Genomic DNA, 25351 nt, shown 5'->3' on the forward strand with positions numbered 1-25351 from the left:
TTGGAGCAAGACAGTATAAATGTCCCATTGTTTCTGCTACTAAAGGCAAGTGCTTTTGGTTACCTTTGCTGATTGAAATGGGGCAGATGAGCATTTGCTTGGTCAAGAGCTGCATACCAGGTGCCAGAGAGTTGATTTAATGATTATTTCAGGAAAGATATGGTACCTGGGACATCAGATTAGCTTGATAGCATTATCTTGACTAGACTTAATGAATTTACTGTTATTATTAATGACTCATCTGGCATTTGCACCAGCCAAACAAACAAGTTAAATGAGAATGTGGTAGGAATCCTGGTCTTTGTACCTCTCAGATCTCTCACCATGGCACTAACATCTGCATTTCCCCCTGAAGGATTTGGGATTGCTTTTATTTTATTATCTGGGTGAGGAGCTGGGGAGGCTTGGTCCCTATGGTGTTCACTCAGTTCTCCCTTCCAGGTTTTCCCTCACCACTAGTTAGGGAACCAGTGTGGGAATTCTTCCAGATAAATATTTCTATTCTCATTATACCTACCCAGCCTACTCTGATTGGCTTAAATCCATATATCCATCTCTTTATCTTTCAACCCATTCATTCATCCATCATCTGTCTAGGAGTTATTAGTTAAAATATCTATCAACAATTAATCCATTCTCATACGCACTGTTCTGATGGACTACAGATTGTGGGAAATGGGAAATGCATTGGAGGATCAAAGATTGCTAAACAGGTAATTACCAAATATAGGTTTCTACATTTTCTGCATAAATCTAAATGATCTAGCTTCTTGAAGACACTATGTAAAAATGTAATCATTAACACATAACAAGGAACTGTAAGTACAGGAAGAAATTTTATCAACAGAATCCAAATGGACTTATTAATTTAGTGCATTAAATTATAGTATCAACATTAACTATTTTTCTTCAGTATGTTGCAAATACTTTCATAATGTTATTTTAAAATAATGTCAGCGTTTCCACATTTAATGATATTTATAAGGTAGAAACTTGCAATTCGAAACTGAAATCATGCATCTCAATATATGACCAGTGAGTTTGAAAATGTGTGACATGATTAAACCAGTCACACTATAGCTGCTAAAATTACCTGTGTCAAATCCATCAGGACATTCTGGAATCCTGTTATTCTATGCCATGTTATCAGACTGCCTTATTAAAATATTTCTCATAAGAATTACAACTTCTGCCCTTCAAATAGAGCTCTACATTTGTTCTCACTATACATTCTAGAACTGGAGAAACAACCATAAAATGGGCAGTGGCCCTACTGGACTCATTGTGAGACTGAGCAAAGATGCAGTCTATCACCTGGCCTTCTAAACTTGCATTCTGGCTGGTAGACTATGTTAGCATGGTGGCATTGAGGGTGTTTGAGGATTAGCACCAGTTCAGAGCGGGGATCTAAGAACTCTCAGAAAGCCTGGGTAGTTTCCTCTCTTCAGTATGCAGTAGCCTGGTAAGTGGCCACAGGTTCCTTCTCCTCAAGGGTTGGGGGAGAGGGGTGATCCCAGGCTGTGAATTGTTCTGGATCCAGGAAATAAGTATGAAGCAGCAAATTTCCACTTGGGTAACTTAAGTTAGATGTTGGCCTCCCAAGACATAAATATTTTTTCTTCCTGCGTATGCCAAATATCACCACGGTGTGATATAGCCACTTATCTCATTTTTAGGAGCCCCAAGATCAATGAGCTATCACCAGATATTCCTGCAGATCAGAACACTGTGGTTATTCCTCTAGCCAATAGTTATTGTGTTAATTAAATCTCCCTCTATATCTGATGATCGAGTTTCCTTTCCTGCCACTTTTGGATCCCATTTTTCTTACTGAGATCAGGGAACCTGGTGTCCTTACAGCATCTTCCACCAGTACCTCCAGCATCCAGAGAATAGCCACTGTGGAGCTCTTCAAAGGGCTAACAGGAGAAAGGTGCTGTTACCATCTGCAGGCCTGAAGAGATGAGGGAAAGGAGTCATCACATGAGCTGAGAGACAGAGGGAGCTGTGTGAAGCCTGACAGGAGTGCCCTTTGGTTGCTAGGTGCAGGAGAACCCCTACTTCCCCGCAAGGAGAGTCAGGGAGGTGCCTTGATTTCACTTTCCTCCTCCCTTGGCTTTTCTAAATCCAGGGCAGATAGTGGACAGTGGATCTGCAGGGGACACAGTAATCATGCAACACCACCTCCATCATTTATTACAACAATGCACATAAGCCATTAAATTTCATTGAAAGGGTCATACACCTACTATCAGAGTAATAATAGTTATACCCACTGTCTCTGTGGCTTGATGACATAAACCCAGAAGCCATTCCTTTTCTTCTGATAACTAGATACCCAGGGTAGAGCAACATTACTTGAACTTTTAGAGACTGAGTTACAGTAAACAGTATTTTAAACAGAATGTCTGTCAATGTTTCCTTCCAATTAAAAACTGACAGACTAAAATAAAACAAAACCAAAATAGCAAGGACAAATGAAATTATTTTATCTGATGTGATAATATTTTGTTATTTCCATTACTGTGTCATAAAATAGTTACTTATGCTAAACTTTTTCATTATTTCCCCAAATACTTTAGCTATGAGTAGATTGAACAAACATATTTTATAAAACAGGGTTTGAGGTAATTTTACAGAGAACCCAGAGATGTGCAACCTTCCTCAGTAAATTATTTTAAATACACAACATGACAAAGTGTATATCTTTATTAATTTTAAACAGTAATATTTAAATATTTCGAACCTTATTTTGGGGAGTTGGTGGTGACTTGAAGGGGGGCTTGTTTGTTTTTGCTTTTTGATTCAAGGAATCTAATATTTCTGAATGTATGAGATTGTAGATTTCTGATGAAATATCTTTTACCATTTTTTCTACTTCCTCCAAAAACTAAGAATTTAACTTAATTTTTAACCTGTGAACACCTGAGGCCAAGATCTATGAACTTACTTTCACCAGCAAAGCTCAACACAGGACATTGCACATAGTAGGGACTTCACTAGTGTTGAACTACAATGGAATGAGTTGCAGTGCTCACATCAAATTGCAGAGTAAAGAAAATATCATGCCAGGCAATTTGCTTAATAAAGTGACATAAAAAAATTAATCAACTTTCAATAGGCAAGTTCAACTAATTTTATTTTATCTCCACTAAAGTAAAAAAAAAAGACTTACTACTAAAAATTAGAAATAGAAAAAATATGTTTTGATCCTACAAGTACACTAAATGAATCCAAAGTTCAAAAAGTTTACTAAATAAGTGGAAAATAATGCTTGGCATAACTTTGAATATATTTTAATTTATCTTCATCAAAGCATCTCATCCGTGATGATATATCTCTATGTAAATGTATGTATGAAGTTAGACCAGATGGCCAATTAATTTGAGATACACTTTATGATACTATTTTTTAAATATCAACTTTAAAGAATTTATGTTTCACTCTGGAATCCTTAAAGTCAAAACACTGAAAAATTATAGCCAAAAATTTAAGATGAACACAAATAACTTCAAAAATGAAAGTTAGTTTTACTTATGAAACTGAATTATAAAGAAATGTAGTGTTAGAATATAGTCCCATGCACCAGTGAACTTCAGAGTTTGATTCTAGCAAATATAGGGGGAAATTATAGAGATTTTAGATTATTTTAATTAGCTCTTATATACATCAGCGATTGCTTCAGCACAGACCAACCCCCAAAGCAACAGCCTAAACCTACAATCATTTGTTTCCACTCACATGGCTGAGAGCCGGGTTGGTTGGTCTGAGCTGGCTCAGCTGGGAGGGCCTGCTTCAAGGTGAGGCTCCAGTGCAGGCTCGGCCCCTCCCCAAGGGGTGAAATTAGGTTGCTCCTGGTGTGCTCACTGCAGGGCTCAGGCTGAAGGGAGAGTGGGTGCCTGAGGGAACCTCTTCTCATTGCCAGGGCAGAGGCTCAAGCCAGCAAGCCCCATTTAACAAGCACTGTTCAAGCCTTTGAGTGTCCGTTCATTCTGCTAGTATCCTGTGGGGCAAAGAAGTCACCCAACGTCAACAGGGCAGGGAAGTCTGCTCTGCCCTGAAGGAGGGGAGAGGAGTGGATATTTGCTGAATGACCCAAATGATCACACTGCTTCTAGAACACTGCAGTCTTTTGGAACAGTATTGTGGTGTGCTCGTAGCCCTTTCAAAACTGACACTACTTCATAAGCCTAAGAATTAATGAATTTGATCCCCCTTCACATTGGGATTTATCTATCTATCTATCTTTTTTTTTTATTTTTTGCCTTATCCCCCAAATAAAAGAGATGGCAGTTTATTTTATATCTTCCTTCTAGATTCTTCCTGTTAAATTTATAAGGGAAGAGGTTACAAATTTAACATAAATTTAATCAGAAAAGAATGGGAGAGGAAAAAATAGAATATGGGCAATTAATCACAGATCTTTTCTTTATGTTGTAAGAGACCTTTTCAGATCTTCTACTGAAAATGTCAGGCATTCTCTTATGACCAAAAGCATAACTAAATAATATAGTTTTTTCTATAACAAGTAGTTCAGGTTCCAAGTTTGTCACTCTCAAAATTCAGGGTATCTTGACCAGGGTTTGTGGGAGGTCTGGATGTGACCTTGTTCCTTAAGAGTTCTACCTCAAACTCTTCATTCACGCTTGGTATGCAGATTTGGGTTAACTCAACAAATAGAATCTAACAAAGATGCAGAACTTACGTTTGCATACATCACAAATCAGTGATTCTGAAGAATTAAGTTCTTAAGGGTAGAAATGGAATTATATTTAAGATCAATGGTATTTAAAAGACTGAATGAATATATTTAAGCATTTCTGTCATAGTAGTTATAATCATTACCTTTCCATTTTTTTCTTTCCCTAAGGAATAAAGGCCCCATCTTGATTCAAAAATCCCGAGTGAGAAAGCATTTTGTGTTTCAGTTAAAGTGTATGTTAAACAGCAACACTTAGAACATAAACAATGAAATGCTATACTGGGGTTGCTAAAGACTTCCATAGACTAGACCAACAGTTTACATCTGCATTTGCCCATGAAGGAGGAGGAGTTTTCTAGAGGTCGGGAGTGCTCTGACTGGCTCGTTTTCTGTTCTCCTGCAGGCACAAGCATTGTCCCCTTTCAGAAGAAACGGCTGACTCATATGTCTGGATGGATGGCTCTGATTCCAAACGCAAAGCACATTAACTGGTACTTTAAAGGGGTGGATCACGTAACCAACATATCGTACACATCAACATTCTATGGATTTAAGGTAAGCGAAGAGCTATAAAGCTCATCTTCTAATAATTAAGATTGAATGCCACTCCGGCACAGGGCACAGCCTGGTCCTTACTCCAGTTGCTTGGCCCAGAATACCCTTGCCTCACATATTGACCTGTTCAAACCCTGCACCCTCTCCATGGCCCACGGTAAATCTGAGGCAAGCCAGATCAAGTGTCTTTATGCAAGAGTCAGCAGTAAGCAATCTTCTCGCCATCTTCCCATAGCAGGAAACTTATGCTCTGTCATTATTATCATGATAGCAACCAACATGTATTGCATGCTTATGCTGTTTCAGGCACCAGTTAACGGATTTATAATTTGTTTTATTAAATGTATCAAACTCTGAAAATTATAGAAAATAGGCCAAGTTCTATTGTGCCCGTCACCTATCTCTATCTGAATCTAACACTTTGTGAATACATACTTTTGATTTTTAAAAACAAATAAGCATTTTAGATGAAGTGGAAGTCCCCTGTATGGTTTATGGCTTGCCCTGATCTATTCCTCACTTTCTATCTCTAATGGGAAATAGAGATATTTCCCAATAGAGATATTTCCCATTAGAGATAGAAGTGGCCTGAATTGGGTGTTTTGTCTCTTCCATCCATATTCTCATACCACATATGTGCAGCCCAAATAAACAGAAAAACAAAAAACCATAATACTGTTGCATTGTTTTAAATGTTTTCAAACACTATAGAAATAAAATATTTTTCTAAATATGCATACATATATGCATGTTTTGAGATTTATATATATATATGTAAATATATAGAAAGAGACTTTCATTGCCTTAGTGAGAGAGTTAGCATTATTTCTGTAGACATATAACATGTTAATAAAATATAAGTGCAAGATGAAAAGTACTGAAGCCAAAACTTGTCTTAATATATGGGTTACTTCTGTGTCACCAAAATGAATGTATATTATGCAGGGTATTAAGATTTAAAACAAGTCGCTTTTTTGTAAACTTTCATAGGAAGAAGACTATGTCATCATATCTCATAACTTCACTCAAAATCCTGATATGTTTAATGTTATTGATATGAGGAATGGCTCTTCAAATCCCTTGAGTTGGAATACTAGCAAGAATGGAGACTGGCACCTCGAACCGAACACTAGTACTCTGTATTACTTGGGTGTGTATTCATTAGGCAGAAGTGCTTATTGTAGCCCATGCTGTATCCAAAGGAGGAGGAAAATTGCTCAATGGGAAAATGTGTTATACAGTGCCCAATATATAGCAGGATTAAAAAAAATGCTTATTGAATGAAAGGACTGGAGATGAAATTCATGCTGGAAATAGCCTTGAGTTGAATTAAAAACTTGCATTTTATGTTTGGAGATAACACAAACACTTTTAGTTTAAATGTGGCCCCAAAATTAATTTCACAGAATTAAAGGAAATGAGTACCATGGAAGCTGTCATATATTTTGTTTGCATATTCATTATTTAATTATTTGTGGATATCTTTTTTTCCCAAAATATTTTGACTATGTGCTTCTCTATAAGACATGCATTTGGTCAGAATTTCTCCGTATATATTCCATGCATGTTTATGACACCAAGTTACTAATTAAAGAATATATTCAAACTTGCCATGATTTTGTTTACATTTGAGTACTTTGGTCATCATGTTAATTTACACTGTTTTACTTGGCTTTCAGTATCAGGGAGAAATGAGCTTCCTCAAAGCCAGCCCACTTCTGGGACCTTGGATCCTGATGTGAAAGATGTCATTATTAATTTCCAAGCTTACTGCTGCATTCTCCAGGACTGCTTTCCTGTGCACCCCCCCTCAAGCAATCCAATGCCCAGGAAGCGGCCAGCCACACACAAGTATATAGGCCTTCTGATGGTTACTACTTTCAGTAGCACTTGACATAATGCTTTTAATACATCACTCCTGGGTGAGAAAATAATGTCCCCCACTGGCACAGTGTCCCGTAGGCTACAAAGCACTTCCACTCTCATTACTTCACTTGAACCTTATAACCACTCTGATGAGAAAATGGAAAAATCTCACAAAAATTATGTGTGTGTGTGTTACTGGTAGTCTCAGACTCACAGAACATTAGCTCTGATTTATTAGACCAATTGTCCTATTAGTATAATAATTCAGATCTAATGTTCTGAATTAAAATGAAGTCCAATGCCTTTCAGTGAATTACCTGAGATCATAAAACTTCTTGATGACACATGCAGAACAGCAAAATCAATGTATCACAATAATGATTTAGTGGAAGAAAATGTGATTCAGATTATGAATGAAAAGGAAGTTTTCTTCAATGAAGAAAGAAACTATTATATAGGTAGTTGGGTATGTGACTAATTTCACATATTAGCTTGTCTACTTAATGAAATTAAAAACTAATTTGCATTTTATCATCCTCAAATCATCTAGTGTAATGCTACACCCTTAGAAGCTAGTCATGAAATATATAGAGATAATACTTAATGGAACTATTTTTCTCTTATTTTCAGCTTATGGTCAAATGATTCTTTTTGGCAATCATCTCGAGAAAATAATTATACCGTACCTTACCCAGGAGCAAATGTGGTTATTCCCGAAGGTAAATGCGTAAAGAAGTAAAGTGCTTGTGTTCACACAGCATTAGGATAGGTGCCACACCGTAGTGAGCATTCCACCTTTACGGAGCACACCTTAGCGAAGAGCAGGTGTGTAGATGGGTTCTGTTACCAGGTCCTGAAGACCAGGCCTAGCCTTCTGGGTTTTATGTGAACTTAAATCTGAATATTAAGAATATGGATTTTCTGGGAGAGACAAGAATGAGTCATTGTGTGGAAAAGGCACCCCGCACCTCAAAACCAGGACTCACTGGTGAGGTCACCAATGCTTTATTGATAGGCTATAATCTATGGATTATATTTCTCATATTAAAGTATTGTCTTATAGGAACATGGATTGTAGCAGACACAGATATTCCACCAATGGAGAGGCTCATTATCTGGGGGGTTCTGGAATTGGAAGATAAACATCATGTGGAAACTGCAGAGTCTTCTTACAGAAGACTTGTTTTGAATGCTACCTACATATCAGTGCAGGTAAGTGTAAGGGCCTTATAATTTTTTAACTACATTCTAAAATATTGGACACTTACTGACAAATTATAAGAAAGCATATTCAATTGATGTGAATAAAAAGTGCAGCTGGCTGTAGCCCGTGAAATGTGAGTTCATGTGAATCTAGGTCTCCTCCTCTCTCCTTTATGTTGTGGACTAGACATTCCTTAAGGAGTGAACATCATGCTACTTTTAGTGTGAGGTTTGCCCATGTCCAGTCCTACACAGGGTAGTTGTGTTATTGTGAGGTACAGCTAAACCACAGCTTGGTCCACCCAACAAAGAATCCCCAGGAGTTCCGGAAAAAATTAAAAGATTTTAAGCCTTTTTTTTTTAAAAAGAAATCAAACAGTATTTTTTGAATGAATATACATGGAATTATGAAAACAAACAGATTAATACAAATATTTCAGTTGTTTAGAACAATAACTTCATTCTCTCAGAAACTTCAGATGGCCTTGACCATGTAACAGGTGAATCCATTTAATTGTTCTGCCAGTCTTTTTTATCATTCATTAAAAAGAATGGCCTAACCAAAAAGCTAATAAGCACTGTTCAAAAATAAAAGTGTGCAGTGGCTTTTCTTTGGTAAAACTAAGCTTTTAATGTTTTAAAAATATATGATATTTTGGTTACATATGTGAGCTTTGAGGTCAATTAAAGCTACGATTGAATACTTACCGCACTGTTGAATAGTTGGGCAACCTTGAGTAAGTAATTTGACTACTTTTAGCATCAGTTTTCTTACCCATAAAATGAGAGGAATACCAATTCATGGGTTTAGTGTAAAGGTTAGGCGATACAATATGCATAAGCCTTATATGTTATGCCTGACATAAAATCAGCAAGCGTTAGTAATAGCTATTATTATTAACAGCGATGGCTCATAAATGGCATACCTTGGATGTAATTCGAGGAGTATATTTTATATATGCCATATTATTTTAAAATCTAGTGTGATCTGTTCAGACAGCACTAGTTTAGGTCTTGAAAGGTCTCAGTTTTAGGTCCAGTTTTGACAGTATGTAGATGTTGAATTTGACCTTGTAAAAATCATTTAAATTGCCTAACCCATAGTGAAAGGATTAAATTAAGGTCACTTGCAGTTCTAATACTGTTCTTTGTATAACAGAGTTTATTCATTTTTGCTAGAGAAGACCGCCAGTCTTCCTAATTCCTTTTTTATGGGGGAAATTTTTTCTGCTCAGTTTTTAAGTATGAACAATTTTCTGCTTCGCTGCAGGGAGGCAGATTAATTGCTGGCTGGGAAGATAAGCCTTTCAAAGGCGAATTACAGATTGTTCTTAGAGGAAATCACTCGACTCCAGAGTGGGCCTTTCCAGAAGGACCAAATCAAGGATCAAAGGTCTTAGGTATGTGTCTCCAGAGACTAAAAGTATCATTTATACCAGTGTAAAAACATACTTTAAAACATACAGTACTGCAGTATTGTTATCAGTTCATGATGTTATGGTATCAGACGCTTTTACAGACATTTATTCATAGTAATGGATTATGAAAGTGGCATAGATTAAAAAAAATGAGTCATGTCACATTAAAATTGATATCGATGTATATAGTTTACACCCAAATGCAATTCATTATAAGACTAACATTAACAAATCTCTCCATCTGCACATTCTCCCATCAGGTTTTCTTCATAGTCCTTCTTTTATATAAGCAATGAACTGCTCATATTTTAGTGAGTTTTCCCTAAATGGTAACTTTCCTACACATTATTTCATGTATGCTATTAATAATCAGTGGGCAGCCGATAGCACAGCCCCCTGACCCACAGTTTTAACTGTCCAGTCGCATTTGTATGGCTGTTTCCATTCCTCTCTGAGCCCGGAAATCGAAGGACCTGAAAAGGTTCACTTTGGCCACAGTAAATAACTGCTTTTATTAATATTACTGCATATTTATGTAAAACACACACATACAATCATGTGCTGTAATTGCTTTATTGTACAATTTCTAAAACAGTGGCAATCAGTAAATAAGGGAATAAAAATAGCTTGAGATTGAGTTAGCTCTCCTGAGACAAATTCAAATAAAAAAAAAGTCTCAAGGAAGATAAATTCAGTCTTAATATTTTTCTTTGCTTTTTATGTCTTTATTTTTTATTTCAAACAACATAGAACAACATCAGGAAAAATGTATATCTTTCTAATCGTACTCCCTTCCTGAGGAAACTAGATGGGATTAGTTAGCAATTTTTACATGTCTTTTCATTTTTTTTATTTATGCCTATATTCACTATGTATAGGGAGAGTAGTATTGTGCCTTTTACAAAAACATGGTCAAACTAAATATATTACCATACAGTTTTCTTTTCTCAGTTAACATATTATGGATATCATTCCAGACCAATAGTTACAGATAACACTCTTCCTTTTTATAGTATATTACGTGATAGTATTAGTATATTATAATTTATTCCATCATTCCATTGAAGTAAAATTTGATTAATTCTAGCTTTCTAAAATTTTCAAATATTGTTGAAGGAAGCATCTTCATTCATATATCCTTGTGTGCTGGTTTTAATATCTACAGACCAGATTTCTGGAAGTGAATCAAAGGACCAAGGCCCTGAGTAGATACCCCCAACTGATTTCATTTATTCTAAAATGTTCAGTTGCTCATTAAAATATATCACTGATTTATATCAGCACCTAACGGTACTGTGTGGTGAATAAATAGGAGTGTGTTTTTCTCCTGCAGGGGTGTTTGGTGAACTAGATCTTCATGGAATTCCACGTTCGATATACAAAACTAAGCTCTCGGAAACTGCAGAGGCGGGTTCCAAAGTCCTGTCTCTGATGGATGCTGTGGATTGGCAGGTAGAGGAAATACTATGTGGTAGAAAGCGAATGCACACAATTGGTCCACTTAAAAGTGTTTCTTCTTTATTCTTATGGACATTTATTTCTCATATGATTAACCAGATGAGAAATGTATATTTGTGCAATTACCTTACACTCGAAAAGCTGACCTGATAGCAAGCATTTAAAAATTGTGGTCTCAGAGGCCCCTCAGAATTAATTAAAAATATCATGTATATATTAGTTATGAAGGGGAAATGTGAAAGTTCTGGGGTAAAAATATTTATTACAAATTCATGCAAAACAGAAAGATTAAATTTTATTGTTTTCTTGGTTCTCTCTTTACTTCTAATTGTGATTTTACACGTTAAACATTTGGAAAGAAAACAAATCCTGATAATCATCGATATTCAAATAATGTCTGTGTTAAGTGAGAGGTTTTGGTGAAATGAGTGGCTGCATTTCCCATCCCTGCTGTACTCACAGGTATGCATAGGCCCCAGACTCACGTCTTTCACAGATACTCTTTGGGATGCCAAAGGGTCAGTGAAATGGATGGATTCCTTTTCTGTGCTCCCAGATCTCAGCCAGTTCCCTTGTACTGAGAATGAGTTCTTGAGTCACAGAACAAAGAGAGGCTTAGTCTGAGTAAATCAAAACAAATCACCAGAAGGGGTTGGTGCTCTTAATGTCATTGAAAATTGGTAAATGGAAGGAAGATTTATTGGGAAATATTATAATCGATGTATAAGAAGTTCTTATCTGTGATAGTTGAGGTGTGATTTTTTAGAAAGTAATTAAGTAATTTCAATATCCTTATTAATTGTCTAATGTTTTTATTATTTATTCAATTAATATTCTCTGCATATTAATTATCCAATGAATATTTAATCAAGTGTCAGTGATTTTCCAGACAGAGGATTCAGTTGTGAAGACTCATCAAACACTAGTAGAAATTACGTTGGGGTGGAAGAAGCAGATACTAAATGAACAAATAAATGTGTGTTGATTTCGGATTATAATTTGCATGATGAAGCAAATAAAACAGGTAGTGAGAGAGAGACCGCCACGGTAGAGGGCGGCAGATAGCATTAAATAGGTTGGCCAGAGAAGGCATCTTTTAATAGTATGATGGGGTTCAGGGTATACTACCTCCAAATATTAAACTTATGACTTGCTGTCCCAAAACCTTGAATATTTTAAGATGAAGGAATTTGAGAAAGCAGCCTGTGCTGGAAGGACTTTGTAGTTTCCCCTGGAGCAGGTCATAAAACCTTCACTCGTGAGATGCCCTCACTATACCTGATGAGAAGACCATCCTTATCTCTGAAGACAAAGGGACACAGAGGGAAATTTGAATGAGCCAGCCTTGCTAGTTCTTCTAGTTTATTACACTGAACTCTATCATATTTTCCTATTACTCTCCACTCATCAAACCTAGCACAGAAACACTCGGGTTTAACAATTTCTTTGCAATCTTCATTTCCTTATGAAGGCTCCCATGTCACATAAAACTTATATTAAATAAATTTATATGCTTTTTCTCTTGTTAATGTTGTTTGTTACAGGGGTCCAAGCCTAGAACTTAAAAGGGTAGAGGCAAAAATTATCTGTTCTCCCCTACAGATACATTGGAGCAGGGACTTGGATGATAAGAAGGAGCCGATCATATACAACACAGATTCTAAAACTTGGTCTTGCTCTTTCAGTTTTTCTTTCCCATATTCCAAGGATATCAAGTGATGATAGTTAATTATGTTTTTTTTTAAATCCTGAGAATTTTTTAAAAGTTTTAAAGAATATTGTCCTCATCAATTTTTAATAAAAATATAACTTTTTATCTATTTAATTTTTAAAAATGTATAGCCCATGATTTTATTAAATGACTAAATCATGGTAAAACTTAAAGGAATCCTGAGATAATTCAAAAGTTAAAATTCTTAATATCAAACATATTGATGGTAGTCTCTTTGATAATACCATGATTCTAATCAGATATAAATTAAAGTTGTTAAAGAGTTGTTAAGAAATATGAGCCTGTTTGTAAAATTATTTTTGAATTTGGTGCCTGAATTTTTCTAAGGTGGGAGAAGAGATTGTGATAACAACCACAAGCTATGATTTCCATCAGACAGAAACCAGAAGCATTGTTAAAATTCTGCATGATCACAAAATTCTCATTCTCAATGCTACCCTTTCCTACACTCACCGTGGTAAGTGGTTATTCTTTAACCAAATAGATATAATTAGAATGTCTTGAAGTATTCACATTTTAGTGCTTTCCTCTGTAATTAAAATTATCTAACGAAACTTCTCACAAATGTTTTGGAAGAGCATTTCACTCAGACTGGCTCTGGAACCCAGTGTGTGCTGCTATTTCTATGTTCACTACAAAGCATCCCTGCTGTAGGCATTCATTCATTCATTCAGCAAATATTCAGCAAAGATCTCCTGCATTGCTGTCTCTGGGGTATGGCGGCACTTTCTGTTTTAGGCAGGCTTCTCTAGATGACTATTGTACACACTAAAATTTGAAAACCCTTGATTTGAGAGCATCTTTGTCCTGACTGGTTTCATTGACACATTCCTCAGTTGTAACTGCACTTAAACTACAGCCAAATGGTAAAACCAGAATTCTCCAGGAAAGAAAGAATTAGAGTCAGTGGAAGACCAAATTTCAGCCTATAGGATCAGGGCCTTTCCTGCACCCCAGCCTTTCCCCGTATGACATGCTACCCTCGTTGGAACCCCAGGGAGTGGAAGCAGACAGGAGTGGGATGTTAGGAAACCCACTCGGGTGCTCCTGTGCTCATGAGAACTCCCGCTGTGGACTGTGTCAGAGCCTGGTGGATACGTGACCTGCACGAGCAAGTAACTTAAAAGAGCTTTTTAAAGCAGTATTTTCATACAAGCATATGAGTCTATCATTCCACGTTATGTATTTTTCTTTAAATCAAAGGGAAAAGGATTTCTTAATCATAAAACAAAAAGATTTTGAAGTTTGACATTATGGAGTCTTTTCTTTAAACTACCAAACATTTCTTTCTGTCTGAAATGTACCTACTTGTCTTAAAGTTTTAAGTAAGATTCCTAGAAATGTAGAATGCAATTTAGGTTATGTTTTATAAAAATCATTAAGACATAAGTGTATACACTGTGTTTGCTATAAAGAATTGTTGTTGATCACAAAATATGTCACAGGAAAAGTGGAACAAACCAAGGTTTAGGGGTCAGGAGAGGTAATATTTATGTATTGTTGATTCTCCACATGATCTTGGGCAAATTCTTTTACTTCTCTGCCTCATTTCCTCACCTATTAAAATTACAAGAAGCTTTTTTTATCCACTCATCTACTGGTGGTATTAGAGCTGTTTCTAGATCCTGGTTCTTGTAAATAAAGCTGTTAGGAACATAGGGGTGTGTATATTCTAAGTGCCCATCAGAGATAAGTGGGTAGAAAAGCCATGGTACATTTACACAGTGGGAATCTACCAAGCAATAAAAAAGAAGGAGCTCTTACCTTTTGAGACAGCATGGATAGACCTGGAGACTATTAAGTCTATGCTAAGTGAAACAAGCCAGTCAGTGAAAGGCAAATACCATATGATCTCACTTATATATAGAGTCTAGTGAACAAAATAAACTGACAGACAAAATGGAAACCAAGGCAGGGATACATGGAACAGACTGACAGCTGTCAAAGGGGGTGGGGGAGGGGAGGGCTATTTGAAAGAAGGTGACGGAATTAGTCAGAGAACATACATGCATAACCCATAGACACAGAAGACTGTGGTGATGGTCAGAGGGAAAGTGGGGTGGGGGAGGGGTGAGGGCTGGGTAGAGCTGGGTAAAGGGGGAAAATGGGGACAATTGTAATAATGTAAACAAAAATAAAATTAAAAAATTTCAAGAAGCTTCTCAACTTGCCTTACAACAGTGTTTTTATCTATAAAGGGATTACCAACATCCCATGAAGCAATAACTCCATAATTGCTGATTATAATAATGTTTTTGGTGTTAGTAGAAGAAATATTTTTGATTATATTTCATTTAATAAATGAAAAGCTATCATAATATCAGTCTGCCATCTATGTATGTTAAAGCATAAAACTAATCAGTTCACACATTTGTATTGACTTCTGGCACATTAGAAAGTTATGTAGCTTGTGAACTGCAAAGAAACTTATAAAGACAGATATTTCTCTGCATTGGTAATAATCTAGCTGTCCTTCTGATGCAGCTGAAAGATACCACGTTCCTGGAACAGGTCAGAGCTACACGTTAGCAGCTGATGTTGGGATACTGAGTAGGAACATCAGAATACTTGGCGAAGACTACCCAGGCTGGTTCAAGGAATCTTTTGGGGCACGTGTCCTGGTCAGCTCATTCACTGAAAATATGATGATGTTTAAAGGTTGGTGCAAATTCAATTTCCTTTCCAAAATGAAATAGAGTCTCTTCTAGGACTATTCAGTTCTTAAATAATTTTTACTTATACAATCTCATGTGTTAAGAAAAATTCCACTGAATAAACGTCAAAGATCTTACTGGCTTTATCCAATACATCTAGCAGGTAAAAAGGAGCTCTGAAGGACTCTACAAAATGGAAGACTTTTTAGGTAGAAGGGAACAGGAGCAAGGGATTTATACTAAATTAAAAAAAAAAAAAAGAATTGGTTAATGCAAGTTTACTTTCCCTGAGGAGTATGGCAGGAGTTTATCAGGCAGATTACCCGTGATGTTGATCAGGCCAGACCTGATAGACTGGTTTAAAATCCCATTTCTGGAAGAGCCAACACTGTAGTTAAGTTACATTTCAGTTCGGTGATGTGTGGCTTAGCATAAGTGACTCTCCTTTGGGCCTGATGTCATGTTTTTAACACTTAGAAAAATAAAGCTCTGAGGGGGATTACGTAGCCCAGGTGCTACCCTCTTAGACCAAATCCCTAACATTATTCTACTTATTTTATCTTCATACAGTTAGAATTATCCAGTTAACAATGACCTCAGACAATGGCTAGCCCAGCCTCTCACCTAAACAGAAATCATTTTATAACAAGCACAACAGACCTGTTATTTCTGAAGTAAAATTTCAAAACATACTAAAAATAGAAAATGGTGTGATGAATCCCAATGTACCCGTCTCCAGTTGCTACAGTTAACAACTTTGGCCAGTCTAATTTCATCGATATGCCCACCCACACTATTTAAGCCACTGGGTTACGGTGAAGCAGCCACGTATATTCTTAGTGAGGTATAATTAATATATCACATTGCATATGTTTAAAGTGTACAATGTGTTGATACATTAATTAACACCTCTATCATGTCACATAATTATTTCTTTTTTGTGGTGAGAACAATTAAGACTTAGCCTCGTAGTAACTTTGACGTTTATAATGTAGTATAGTTGTCTATGATCACTATGCATTATATCTCTGAGATCCATTTATCTTCTAGTTGTGAGTTTATATCTTTAACCAATGTCGCTCCAACTCTCCTACTCCCGAGCCCCTAGAAACCACCATTCTACTGTCTACTTTGACAAGTTTGGCTTTTTTAGACTCCACGTGTAAGTGACACCATGTGGTATTTGTCTTTCTCTGTCTGGCTCATTTCATAGTAATGCCTTTGAGATCCATCTGCATTGTCACAATAGCAGAGTTTCTCCTTTCTCATAGCTAAGGAATATTCCACTGTTGACATAAACTACATCTTTTGTCCCATTCCTTTGTTGATAGACTCTCAGGTTTTTTCCATATCTTGGCTACTATGAATGAAGCAGCCACATATTCTTTAATCTAGAAATATTTTAGTATGGAGGTCAAAAAATTTCTTTAAAAACAGCAGTATCAGACTTAAAAATGTCAGTAATAGTTCCTTATCATCGAATGATTGCCCAAATTCCTCCAGTTTATTCTTTTCCTTCCTTCTTCCCTCTCCTTCCCCTCCCTTCCCTTCTCTTTTCTTTCCATCCCTCCTTCTTTGTACTTTCTTTATTCAAATCAGGATCTAAATAAGATCCATGTTCAATTGGTTATGAATCTGAAATCTCTGTGATTTGTTTCTATTTCCTTGCATTTTATTGGTAAAAGGAACTGGGTCATTTTTTCCTATAGTGTTTCCAAAAGCCTGGGGTTTAGTAATTGCATCCCTAGAACTTAAGTCGTTCCTGTCTCCCTTATAGTCTCTATGCATATGTGGTTTAGAACCAGAAGACTGATCAGAGGCAGATTCAGTTCTTAGGCACAAGTTCTTCATAGTTGGCGGTGTGTTCTTCTATCAGTAGGCAGGTAATGAATGGCTAGTTCTCCTTTGTGTTGTGAGCAGCCATGAATGGTCATTGTCCAGATTAGATCGCTGAGGTTTAAAATGGTGGCATTTTAATTCTACCATTCCCCCGTCATTTATAATCCAGGATACTTTTATAAAGAGAAGCTTCTCCAAACAACTCTTTGATTGCCTTGAGGGACAGTTTATATAGGAAATGAAAGGAAAATGCTTGATTCTTTCCCTTCATTAACTAGTTGTCAAAATAATGAGTCTGTTCCTAAGCACCTTCCAAATGTGACAAGGACTTTTTATCTGTTTTGTGTTTTATTAGTACCATTTTGAGATTCATGGATTTAAACATATTTGTTATGTTCCTTGTTTAATATTTGATCTCATTGATGCAGAAAATGTCCCCTTGTTGACCTCCAGAACATTTTCATATTGATACCCAAGTCCTCCTTTGACTAGGTTTTTTTTAACTTCTTCACTTTCTGATATGGCAAGTACATGATGTACTTTGTTTTTCTGAGACTGGGAATAAGTTCTTCCTCCCAGTAACCCAGGTTCTTTTCATTGGAAGCTGATACTTCGATCGCCCGATCTGGGTACCAGGAGTAATCGTCTATTCTAGATGTGAAGTGTTTTGGCAAGTCCTTACTTGCTTACAATACTGGCCATTACATTTTGCAACAGCTTTAATTTTAGAAATTCTTTATACTGAGAAAGTAGCTATTCCAATGTAACTTCTACCTATTAGTCATGGTCTGCCAGCAAAAGCTTAACTGATGATGATGATAGAATTGATGGTCATGATACAAGATTCTAGGCACTGTGCTAAGCATTTTACACATATCATCTCATTTAATTCTCATAGCTCTATGGCATAAATATTGTCCCCCTTTTAATTTTCTTTATTTTTCAATTACAATTGACAATCAATATTATATCAGTTTCAGGTGTGCAGCATAGTACAGACATTTCTGTAACTTGCTGACTGATACCCCTGAGAAATGTAGTACCCAACTGGCACCACGCATGGTTATTTTAATAATGCCCCTCTTTTAAACATAAAGAAACAGAATATTAGAGGGGTGAAATTGATCTGATCCTGGGTACTAATCTCTGTCTGTTTCACTTAAAGTCCCATGATGGTGGTCCCTATTCCCATGACAAGCTTTCCTTGCTTTTATAGACTGTTTTGTGATGTAAGCAAAGAAAACACATCTATGACTTTTAGGCCTTGGTGATTCTAGTAGTCATTTCTTCTCTGCCTTTATTTTACTAATCTTATGTTCCCCACCATACATCTAATTGCTGGTTCACAGATTTTGAGACAAGCTTTTTCTTTCTAGCACAAAATCACTCTTCTCTAATGCACAGAGCAATCTCTTGTGGGTTGTTATCGCTGTTATTACCAGTCTCCAAAATTGGCATTTGTCAGCTCTGTGGTACTTACAACAAACTGATGAGCAGGTAGTTGGCAATGTGTATTCTAGAAGAGATTATATAAAGATAATGCCCTTAAAAGCTATTTGGAGCATCAAGATGGAAATGTCAGGTTCATTATATCCTGTGCCTTATGCTGTGCCTTCTCGACAGGGACAGTATCACCACCGAGGGGGCGACTCTGGCTCTGGGGGGATGAAAGTACCCTCAGTTATTGCAGTGGTTTGTAGCCCTCCAACGGACCACCAAACATTAACAGATATCTAATACGTCCGTGTTATTAAAATTTCATGAGGAAGGGAATCTATTAGGAAAAATGTCTAAGAAGGATCTGGGAGACAGTGAAGCAATGCTCAGAAGTACTGCCTCATTTACATTAAAGGAGCAAAGGAAAACTAATGAGATATCCATGAGACAATTGAGAACAAATTTGTAATTGAGAAAATATAAACTTTGTAGCTTTTCGAGATTTATTTATTCTTTTTCAAGAAGAAGGAAGTGTAACTGCCTCCCTCCCACAGGAAATGCAAGGATAAGTAATGTGGAGTTTTATCACAGCGGCCAGGACGGCTTCAGGGACAGCTCTGACCCCCGGCACGCTGTCACGTTCCTCAACCTGGGGCAGGTCGGTGCTTTATTGTTAGTTTGTGCGCATGTTTAGCATAAAATATTTTGAATTTGATGTGATTTTCATTTATCTGTATTAGATAGCCAGATCATTGAAGTGCTAAGACTATAATCTAATGTAATACAACTTTCTTCGATATAGTTCCCCTGAACTTTTTTAGACTTATAAAGACCATATTTTCAGGGATCATTTCCATAGTTTGTTACTTTTTTGGACTTAAAGCAGTATTTAATTCTAACCATTTAATGCTCTTATTTAAGGTAAGTTAAAGAAAAATATAGAAAAAGGAGCAGGGAAGGTGCAAGGATTGATGCTCTATAATGGTATTTCATATCTCCCCTTTAGTTTGCAATAACCAAACATATTTCCAAACAGTTTCTATTAAGCAAACTGAGTATTGCTTAAATTGTTCAAATGAAAAAATCTATGCCTGTATATCCATGCTATTCTCAAAAGCGGGAAAATAAATATCCTGAGAGGGCTGATGATTTAAGAAAAATGAAAGCTTATTTCTTATGGAAATAAAATGTGACCTTGTAGTTTGAAATTGCAACCCCTAACCTACCCACTGACTGGTTCCAATAGACACTTGAATCATAACCCCTTGCCTGGGGTGTCATCTTTTTAAATTAAAAAATAAATTCCTGTTCATCTTATAGTAAACTATTCTACAAAAATAAAATTTTAGTACCTTAGCATTATATAGGTAATGACAGAAATATAAATGCATAGAAAATCACTTGAGAATTTTTTCCTGCATTTAAAGTAAGCATCCTTCTTTTGCTTTATTTAATCACAAATTCAAGATATGCAGAAAGTTCCCAGGATTAAAAGACCTGCTGGAATATTTTCTTTTTATGGAATATAAGCTGATTATTTTGTTTATTAAGGTGTGCTTCCTGAAAATCACCTACTTTGAGTTTTTTCTTTAAATGTATTTTATTTTTTAAATATCCACTGAATCCCAATGTTTTATAGATTCAAGAACACGGGGCATCTTACATCCGAGGCTGTGCTTTTCACCATGGCTTTTCCCCAGCAATCGGTGTGTTTGGCACAGATGGAGTGGACATTGATGATAACATCATTCACTTTACAGTGGGGGAAGGTAATGTAATAATATTTTGGTCCAAACATATCTTTCTGAGACAGTCTTACCTGTAAAGTCTTAGGGTCATGCTCTCTAATTAATCTTTCTTCAAGAATGGAAATGGATGATTATCTGTTCATATATGGGAATCATTAAACCATGTGTAGTCATTGGCACTCAAAATGTGCCCAGTGTGACTGAGGAACTGGATATGTAATTTTAATTGTACTTAATTTAATTGTACTTACTTTACATTTAAGTAGTCATTGTGGCTATGGATACCATAGAGGACACTATAGCACAAGAAGAATTATTTACCAAACCATGACCTTATGTGAATTATCTAATACCAATAGTTTAAATCACTATGGCTTTTAAAACACTCTTTACATACCAATTAGAAAGATTATTCACAAATAAAGGTTATTATTTGATAAAAACTTATATTCCATTATAGGAGGTTACTCTTCCTTAAATATCAGTGAAAAGTGTAATATGACCTTATTTAATATGTATAAAATGCATTTGTGTGTTTGTTAAAACCTGAGGTGGAGCCTGTGAACCCACATATTTAACAAGCACCCAGAAGTCCCTAAGTCAGGTGGTTGATTAAGTCAAGTTCCACTATCAAAGAGTGCAGAGGGCTCGATTTAAAACTTCAGGGGTTCACGTATCAGGCTCAAACTAGAAAACTGATTTCATGGGGAAAAAAAGAAAGACACCCCCCCCATAGCGCTTATTACAAATGTATATGTGTTGGGGGGATTTTTCCAGGCATAAGAATATGGGGGGACGCCAACAGAGTCCGGGGAAACTTGGTCGCACTTGCGGTTTGGCCGGGCACCTACCAGAACAGAAAAGAGTTAAGTTCAACTCTCTGGCACGCAGCAATTGAGGTAACGTGAACGCACTTATGATTCTAATTATACAATGTTATGATTTCCTTATTAAAGACTCCAATTTCTGTAGAAATTGTAAATCTAAAAATATTACTGAAAACTATTTCTTCCTTAGCTAAGACAGATGAACTAATAAAATGGGCTGATTAAAAGGGTGAATGAACTTTCTGAAAAGATGATGTGCGCTCCACATTGATTTTTCTTTGTGTGGATGCCCATTAGTTTAAACAGTTCTCGAACTGTTTCCTTGCTTCTCTGGCGTTAATTAGTGCTTTCAGGTTCCTGTTCAGGGTCTCTCTGTGCTGCGGACTGACCAAGTGCCTTGCCTGTGTTACTATTTAACTCGGAATTTAGTTTCCTTCCTCGTGTGGAAAACTGTGGTAATAGACTGTGGAATCTCTACAACCTTTTTCTCGTCTAAAATCTCTATGATTCTGTACGCAAGGTTCCTTACTCTTATGCGACATAGCTACTGGGCCCCTTCTTGCTTTCCGTGAAGTTTCTTCAATTACTATAGGGCTTTATTTAGATGCAGAATGAGATTACAAACAAGAAAACAGCACAGAGAAAGGATTTGGGAGAAATATAGCTTCCACTTTTATTGTATTACCTATGCCATAGGAATGAAAAATAATTATAAGTAGCTGTCTTTGAAAGATGGGATAAGGACTGGGCTTTGATTTTGTGCAACTGTTAATAATCACCTTGCAGTAAAATGGGAAAGCCTGGGATTTAGTATATATTTATTAGGTGATAATGTTCTCTTTCCATCTATTAATAGATGATAGAATATAATAAAATGTCAATTCCAAATCTTTAAATTTATCTTTATCTTTTGAAGTGAAGAGTACTTTATGGATTCCATGTAATTCTATTTTATCGTCATCTTTTAAAATAAGGGTGTTTATTATGTTTTAAATAACCAAGGTTTTAGCTGTTTTGTGGACACAATAGGCAAGAACTAAACCTTCTGTGCTCTGCAGTTTTCATTTTCTATCACTTTGACTCAACTCATAAAATAAAATTGCTTAGTAATTAGCTGGTGCTTGTGCTAGCCAGTTTTTTATTATAGTACATTTTATTTAAACTAGTGAGTGCCTCAAAGAAATCTTATGGTCTACTCTAATTGCCTTAGTTGTCTTGTTTTAAATAAATTGTGTTGGTAACAGAATATAACCAAAAAGAATGATAAAATCTTTGTAACCTTGCTATAATACTGGAATTTGGTCAATGACTTGTAAATATTGAACTACATCCAGTGTATTTTGTGACTGAATAAAAAATAATTTCTTTAATGCATATTCCAAAGAAGTCTAGTGATTGGCTTTATGCCAAGGACCTAAGCTAATGCGAATACTTTGTTTGTAATTTGTTTGAATGGAGTGAATAATAAAGTAAAATTGTCCTCCTGCAAGTGTAATCATAATTAGTTTTCCTATGCATGTTGCACACTTATTCTCACTGCATAATTGTGTAAGAGCCTGACCCAAAGTATTTTCTTTGTCACTGTACTAGATAAACAGAGGGACCAACACAGTCTTACAAAATAACGTCGTGGCTGGATTTGGGAGGGCAGGATACCGCATTGATGGGGAACCTTGCTCAAGTAAGTCTTTTGGCATAGAGTGAAAAAACCAGGAAATAATTTGTCCAAATTTGTAAAGTAAATAATTATTGTTTGACAGTTCAATATGTAATATTCCTCTTCCTGAGCACTGAAAGAACTCAACAGGGGAAATAAATTATTTCAGACATCATTGGGTCTAAAGAAAAAAGACTGCATAGACTTTTAAGGACAACTGTTTTCCACATCTATGATCCTAAGCTTCTAACAGCAACTTCAGTTCTTGATCTGGCTGGTACTGGAACAGCGAGTATCTCATCCCACCTTCATAAGATCCACACCTATAGAGAGGTGCGACTCTTTCACACTTCTGCTTCTCAGGAATGAATGAATGCTCGCTGTTCATTAAAACCTGCAAGCATGAGAGTCAAAGGACATGAGCCGTTCTCAGATACATTTCTATCAGAAGAGTGAAAACCAAGAACTGAACAGCTGCTCTCTTGACGAGGCTGTAGGGACATAGGAACGCTTAAGCATGGCTGGTTGAAGGACAAAATGATACAGCCTCTACAGAGGGGAATCTGGCCATAGCTGCCAGAGTCAGAGAGATGTTTACCTTTGGGTCAGCATTTCTCCTCTGGTGATATAACTAACAGTTGCCTCGATGAGAGAAAAGATCTGTGAACAAAGTTGTTCCTCACAGCAGCTGTGTGTGTTAGCAGGAAACCGAAAGCCACCCAGTATCCAATGCCTGTGGGCTGGTTATGCAAAGCCAGATACTGAACACTAAGTAAGGTACATATCTATGTACTGAAATGGAGATTCTAAAGTGATAAAAAGAAAATTATAGACCAGCATATTTAATACTGGTTTTTGTATAACGTGTTTTGTGGAAAACAGGAAGAAAATAAAAACATGCATAATATGTGTGTTTACACAAAGAAACCCAAAGTATAAACACAAATAACTGTAGTGGTTGAGTGGGAACAGGGCGACTTATTATTGTATAAGTTTTTATAAGTTTTATATAGTTGATTTTTCAACTATATAAAAGGATTATCAGATCAAAAAAATGAAATAGATAATAGAGCTGCAGGCTTTTCTTCCTAAGAAAACTGCTTAAAGGAAATGGGATTTTCCTTCAAAAAATTTACATTCCTTCTTTTCTCTCAGTGTAGTTACTTTTAAGATTCTTTGAATCAGCATTTCTTTTCTAAATTCAAAACTTATTGGACTTAAGCTAATTTATTCTTGTGTAAGACACATTTTGATGGAATAAAGCAATTTTGCCAACAGATTTATTTTTTGATATATGCTCTTATTAAATATTTTAGTTCCCAATAGCTTTAAGTGGCTTTTCTCTAACTTAAAGTTTAAAAATATGTCATTTCTCCATAACTTTATTGAAGTGCTATGTGATTTTTCTGAAAATCAAAATATGTGCTGTGCATATGAATACTTACTATATGTAATGCCATGTAATCTATTTTTCACTGACTAAATAATTGAGAGTTTCTATAGGAGTTTTTGAATTTTAAGCGATGGAAACATGAAACACCACAGGGGAACTGAGGGTCTAAGTCCCTGGCATGGGAACTGAGAATGGCCATCTCCCAGATAAGTGAGAGGCTGAGGTGCTGGGAAGGGGGTTAGGACTCATGTTGGGTCCAAGGGAGGAGCCGCACTTGCCTCTGGGTACATTGTATGGAACCAAGAGAAAGACATGCAAATAGCTTCTTATGCAGGGAACAAAATAGAAGCCTGGCAGACCCAAGGTCAAATGTCAATCTGAAAGGAACAGGGAAAAAGGAAAAGCAATACAAGATAGGATGAAATCGGATCCTTGGGGACTAAGTACGATTTAGGGGGGAGTGCTGCTCTGTGTAGGGAATGCTCCAGTTTACACTTGGTTAGCAGGGAACCATTAAAGTTACTGATCTGATTTGGGCATGAATAAAACTTGTATTACAATCCACATCAATTATCCCATATATTAATTGTGAGTATAGTTTTCATGTATTGAGGCACTTTACATGGGTTATTTAATTTCATTGGGAAACAACCCTGAGTTAGAGTTGATTATTTTAATATATGAGGAAACTGAGGCCCTAAAAGGTTAAATAGCTTTCCTAACATCATGAACACATCAATTCAGCAACTACGTAATAAGCACCGATCTCTGCATTACCTTCTGAGTTGTAGGAATAGGGTGGTCTGTGAGCTAGACACAGTCTCTTCCCTCGTGAAGGTTTTATTGTGGTAGAGGAGATGGA

General features: G+C 36.3%; 1 protein-coding gene across 1 annotated transcript in view; it reads left to right on the top strand.

Moving 5' to 3' along the window:
- Positions 1-25351, top strand: part of PKHD1L1 (PKHD1 like 1) — a 144993-nt gene that overhangs the window by 92426 nt on the left and 27216 nt on the right. Inside the window, exons 51-63 of the mRNA XM_028534074.2 lie at positions 5106-5257; positions 6248-6407; positions 6937-7108; positions 7754-7842; positions 8187-8335; positions 9597-9726; positions 11078-11196; positions 13262-13391; positions 15419-15592; positions 19419-19522; positions 20504-20633; positions 21390-21511; positions 23030-23120. Of these exons, the coding sequence (XP_028389875.1) occupies positions 5106-5257; positions 6248-6407; positions 6937-7108; positions 7754-7842; positions 8187-8335; positions 9597-9726; positions 11078-11196; positions 13262-13391; positions 15419-15592; positions 19419-19522; positions 20504-20633; positions 21390-21511; positions 23030-23120 (1722 nt within the window). The remainder of the gene's footprint in view (positions 1-5105; positions 5258-6247; positions 6408-6936; positions 7109-7753; positions 7843-8186; positions 8336-9596; positions 9727-11077; positions 11197-13261; positions 13392-15418; positions 15593-19418; positions 19523-20503; positions 20634-21389; positions 21512-23029; positions 23121-25351) is intronic.

The sequence above is a fragment of the Phyllostomus discolor genome, chromosome 7 (genome assembly GCF_004126475.2).
Source record: "Phyllostomus discolor isolate MPI-MPIP mPhyDis1 chromosome 7, mPhyDis1.pri.v3, whole genome shotgun sequence".
Taxonomy (NCBI): Eukaryota; Metazoa; Chordata; class Mammalia; order Chiroptera; family Phyllostomidae; genus Phyllostomus; species Phyllostomus discolor.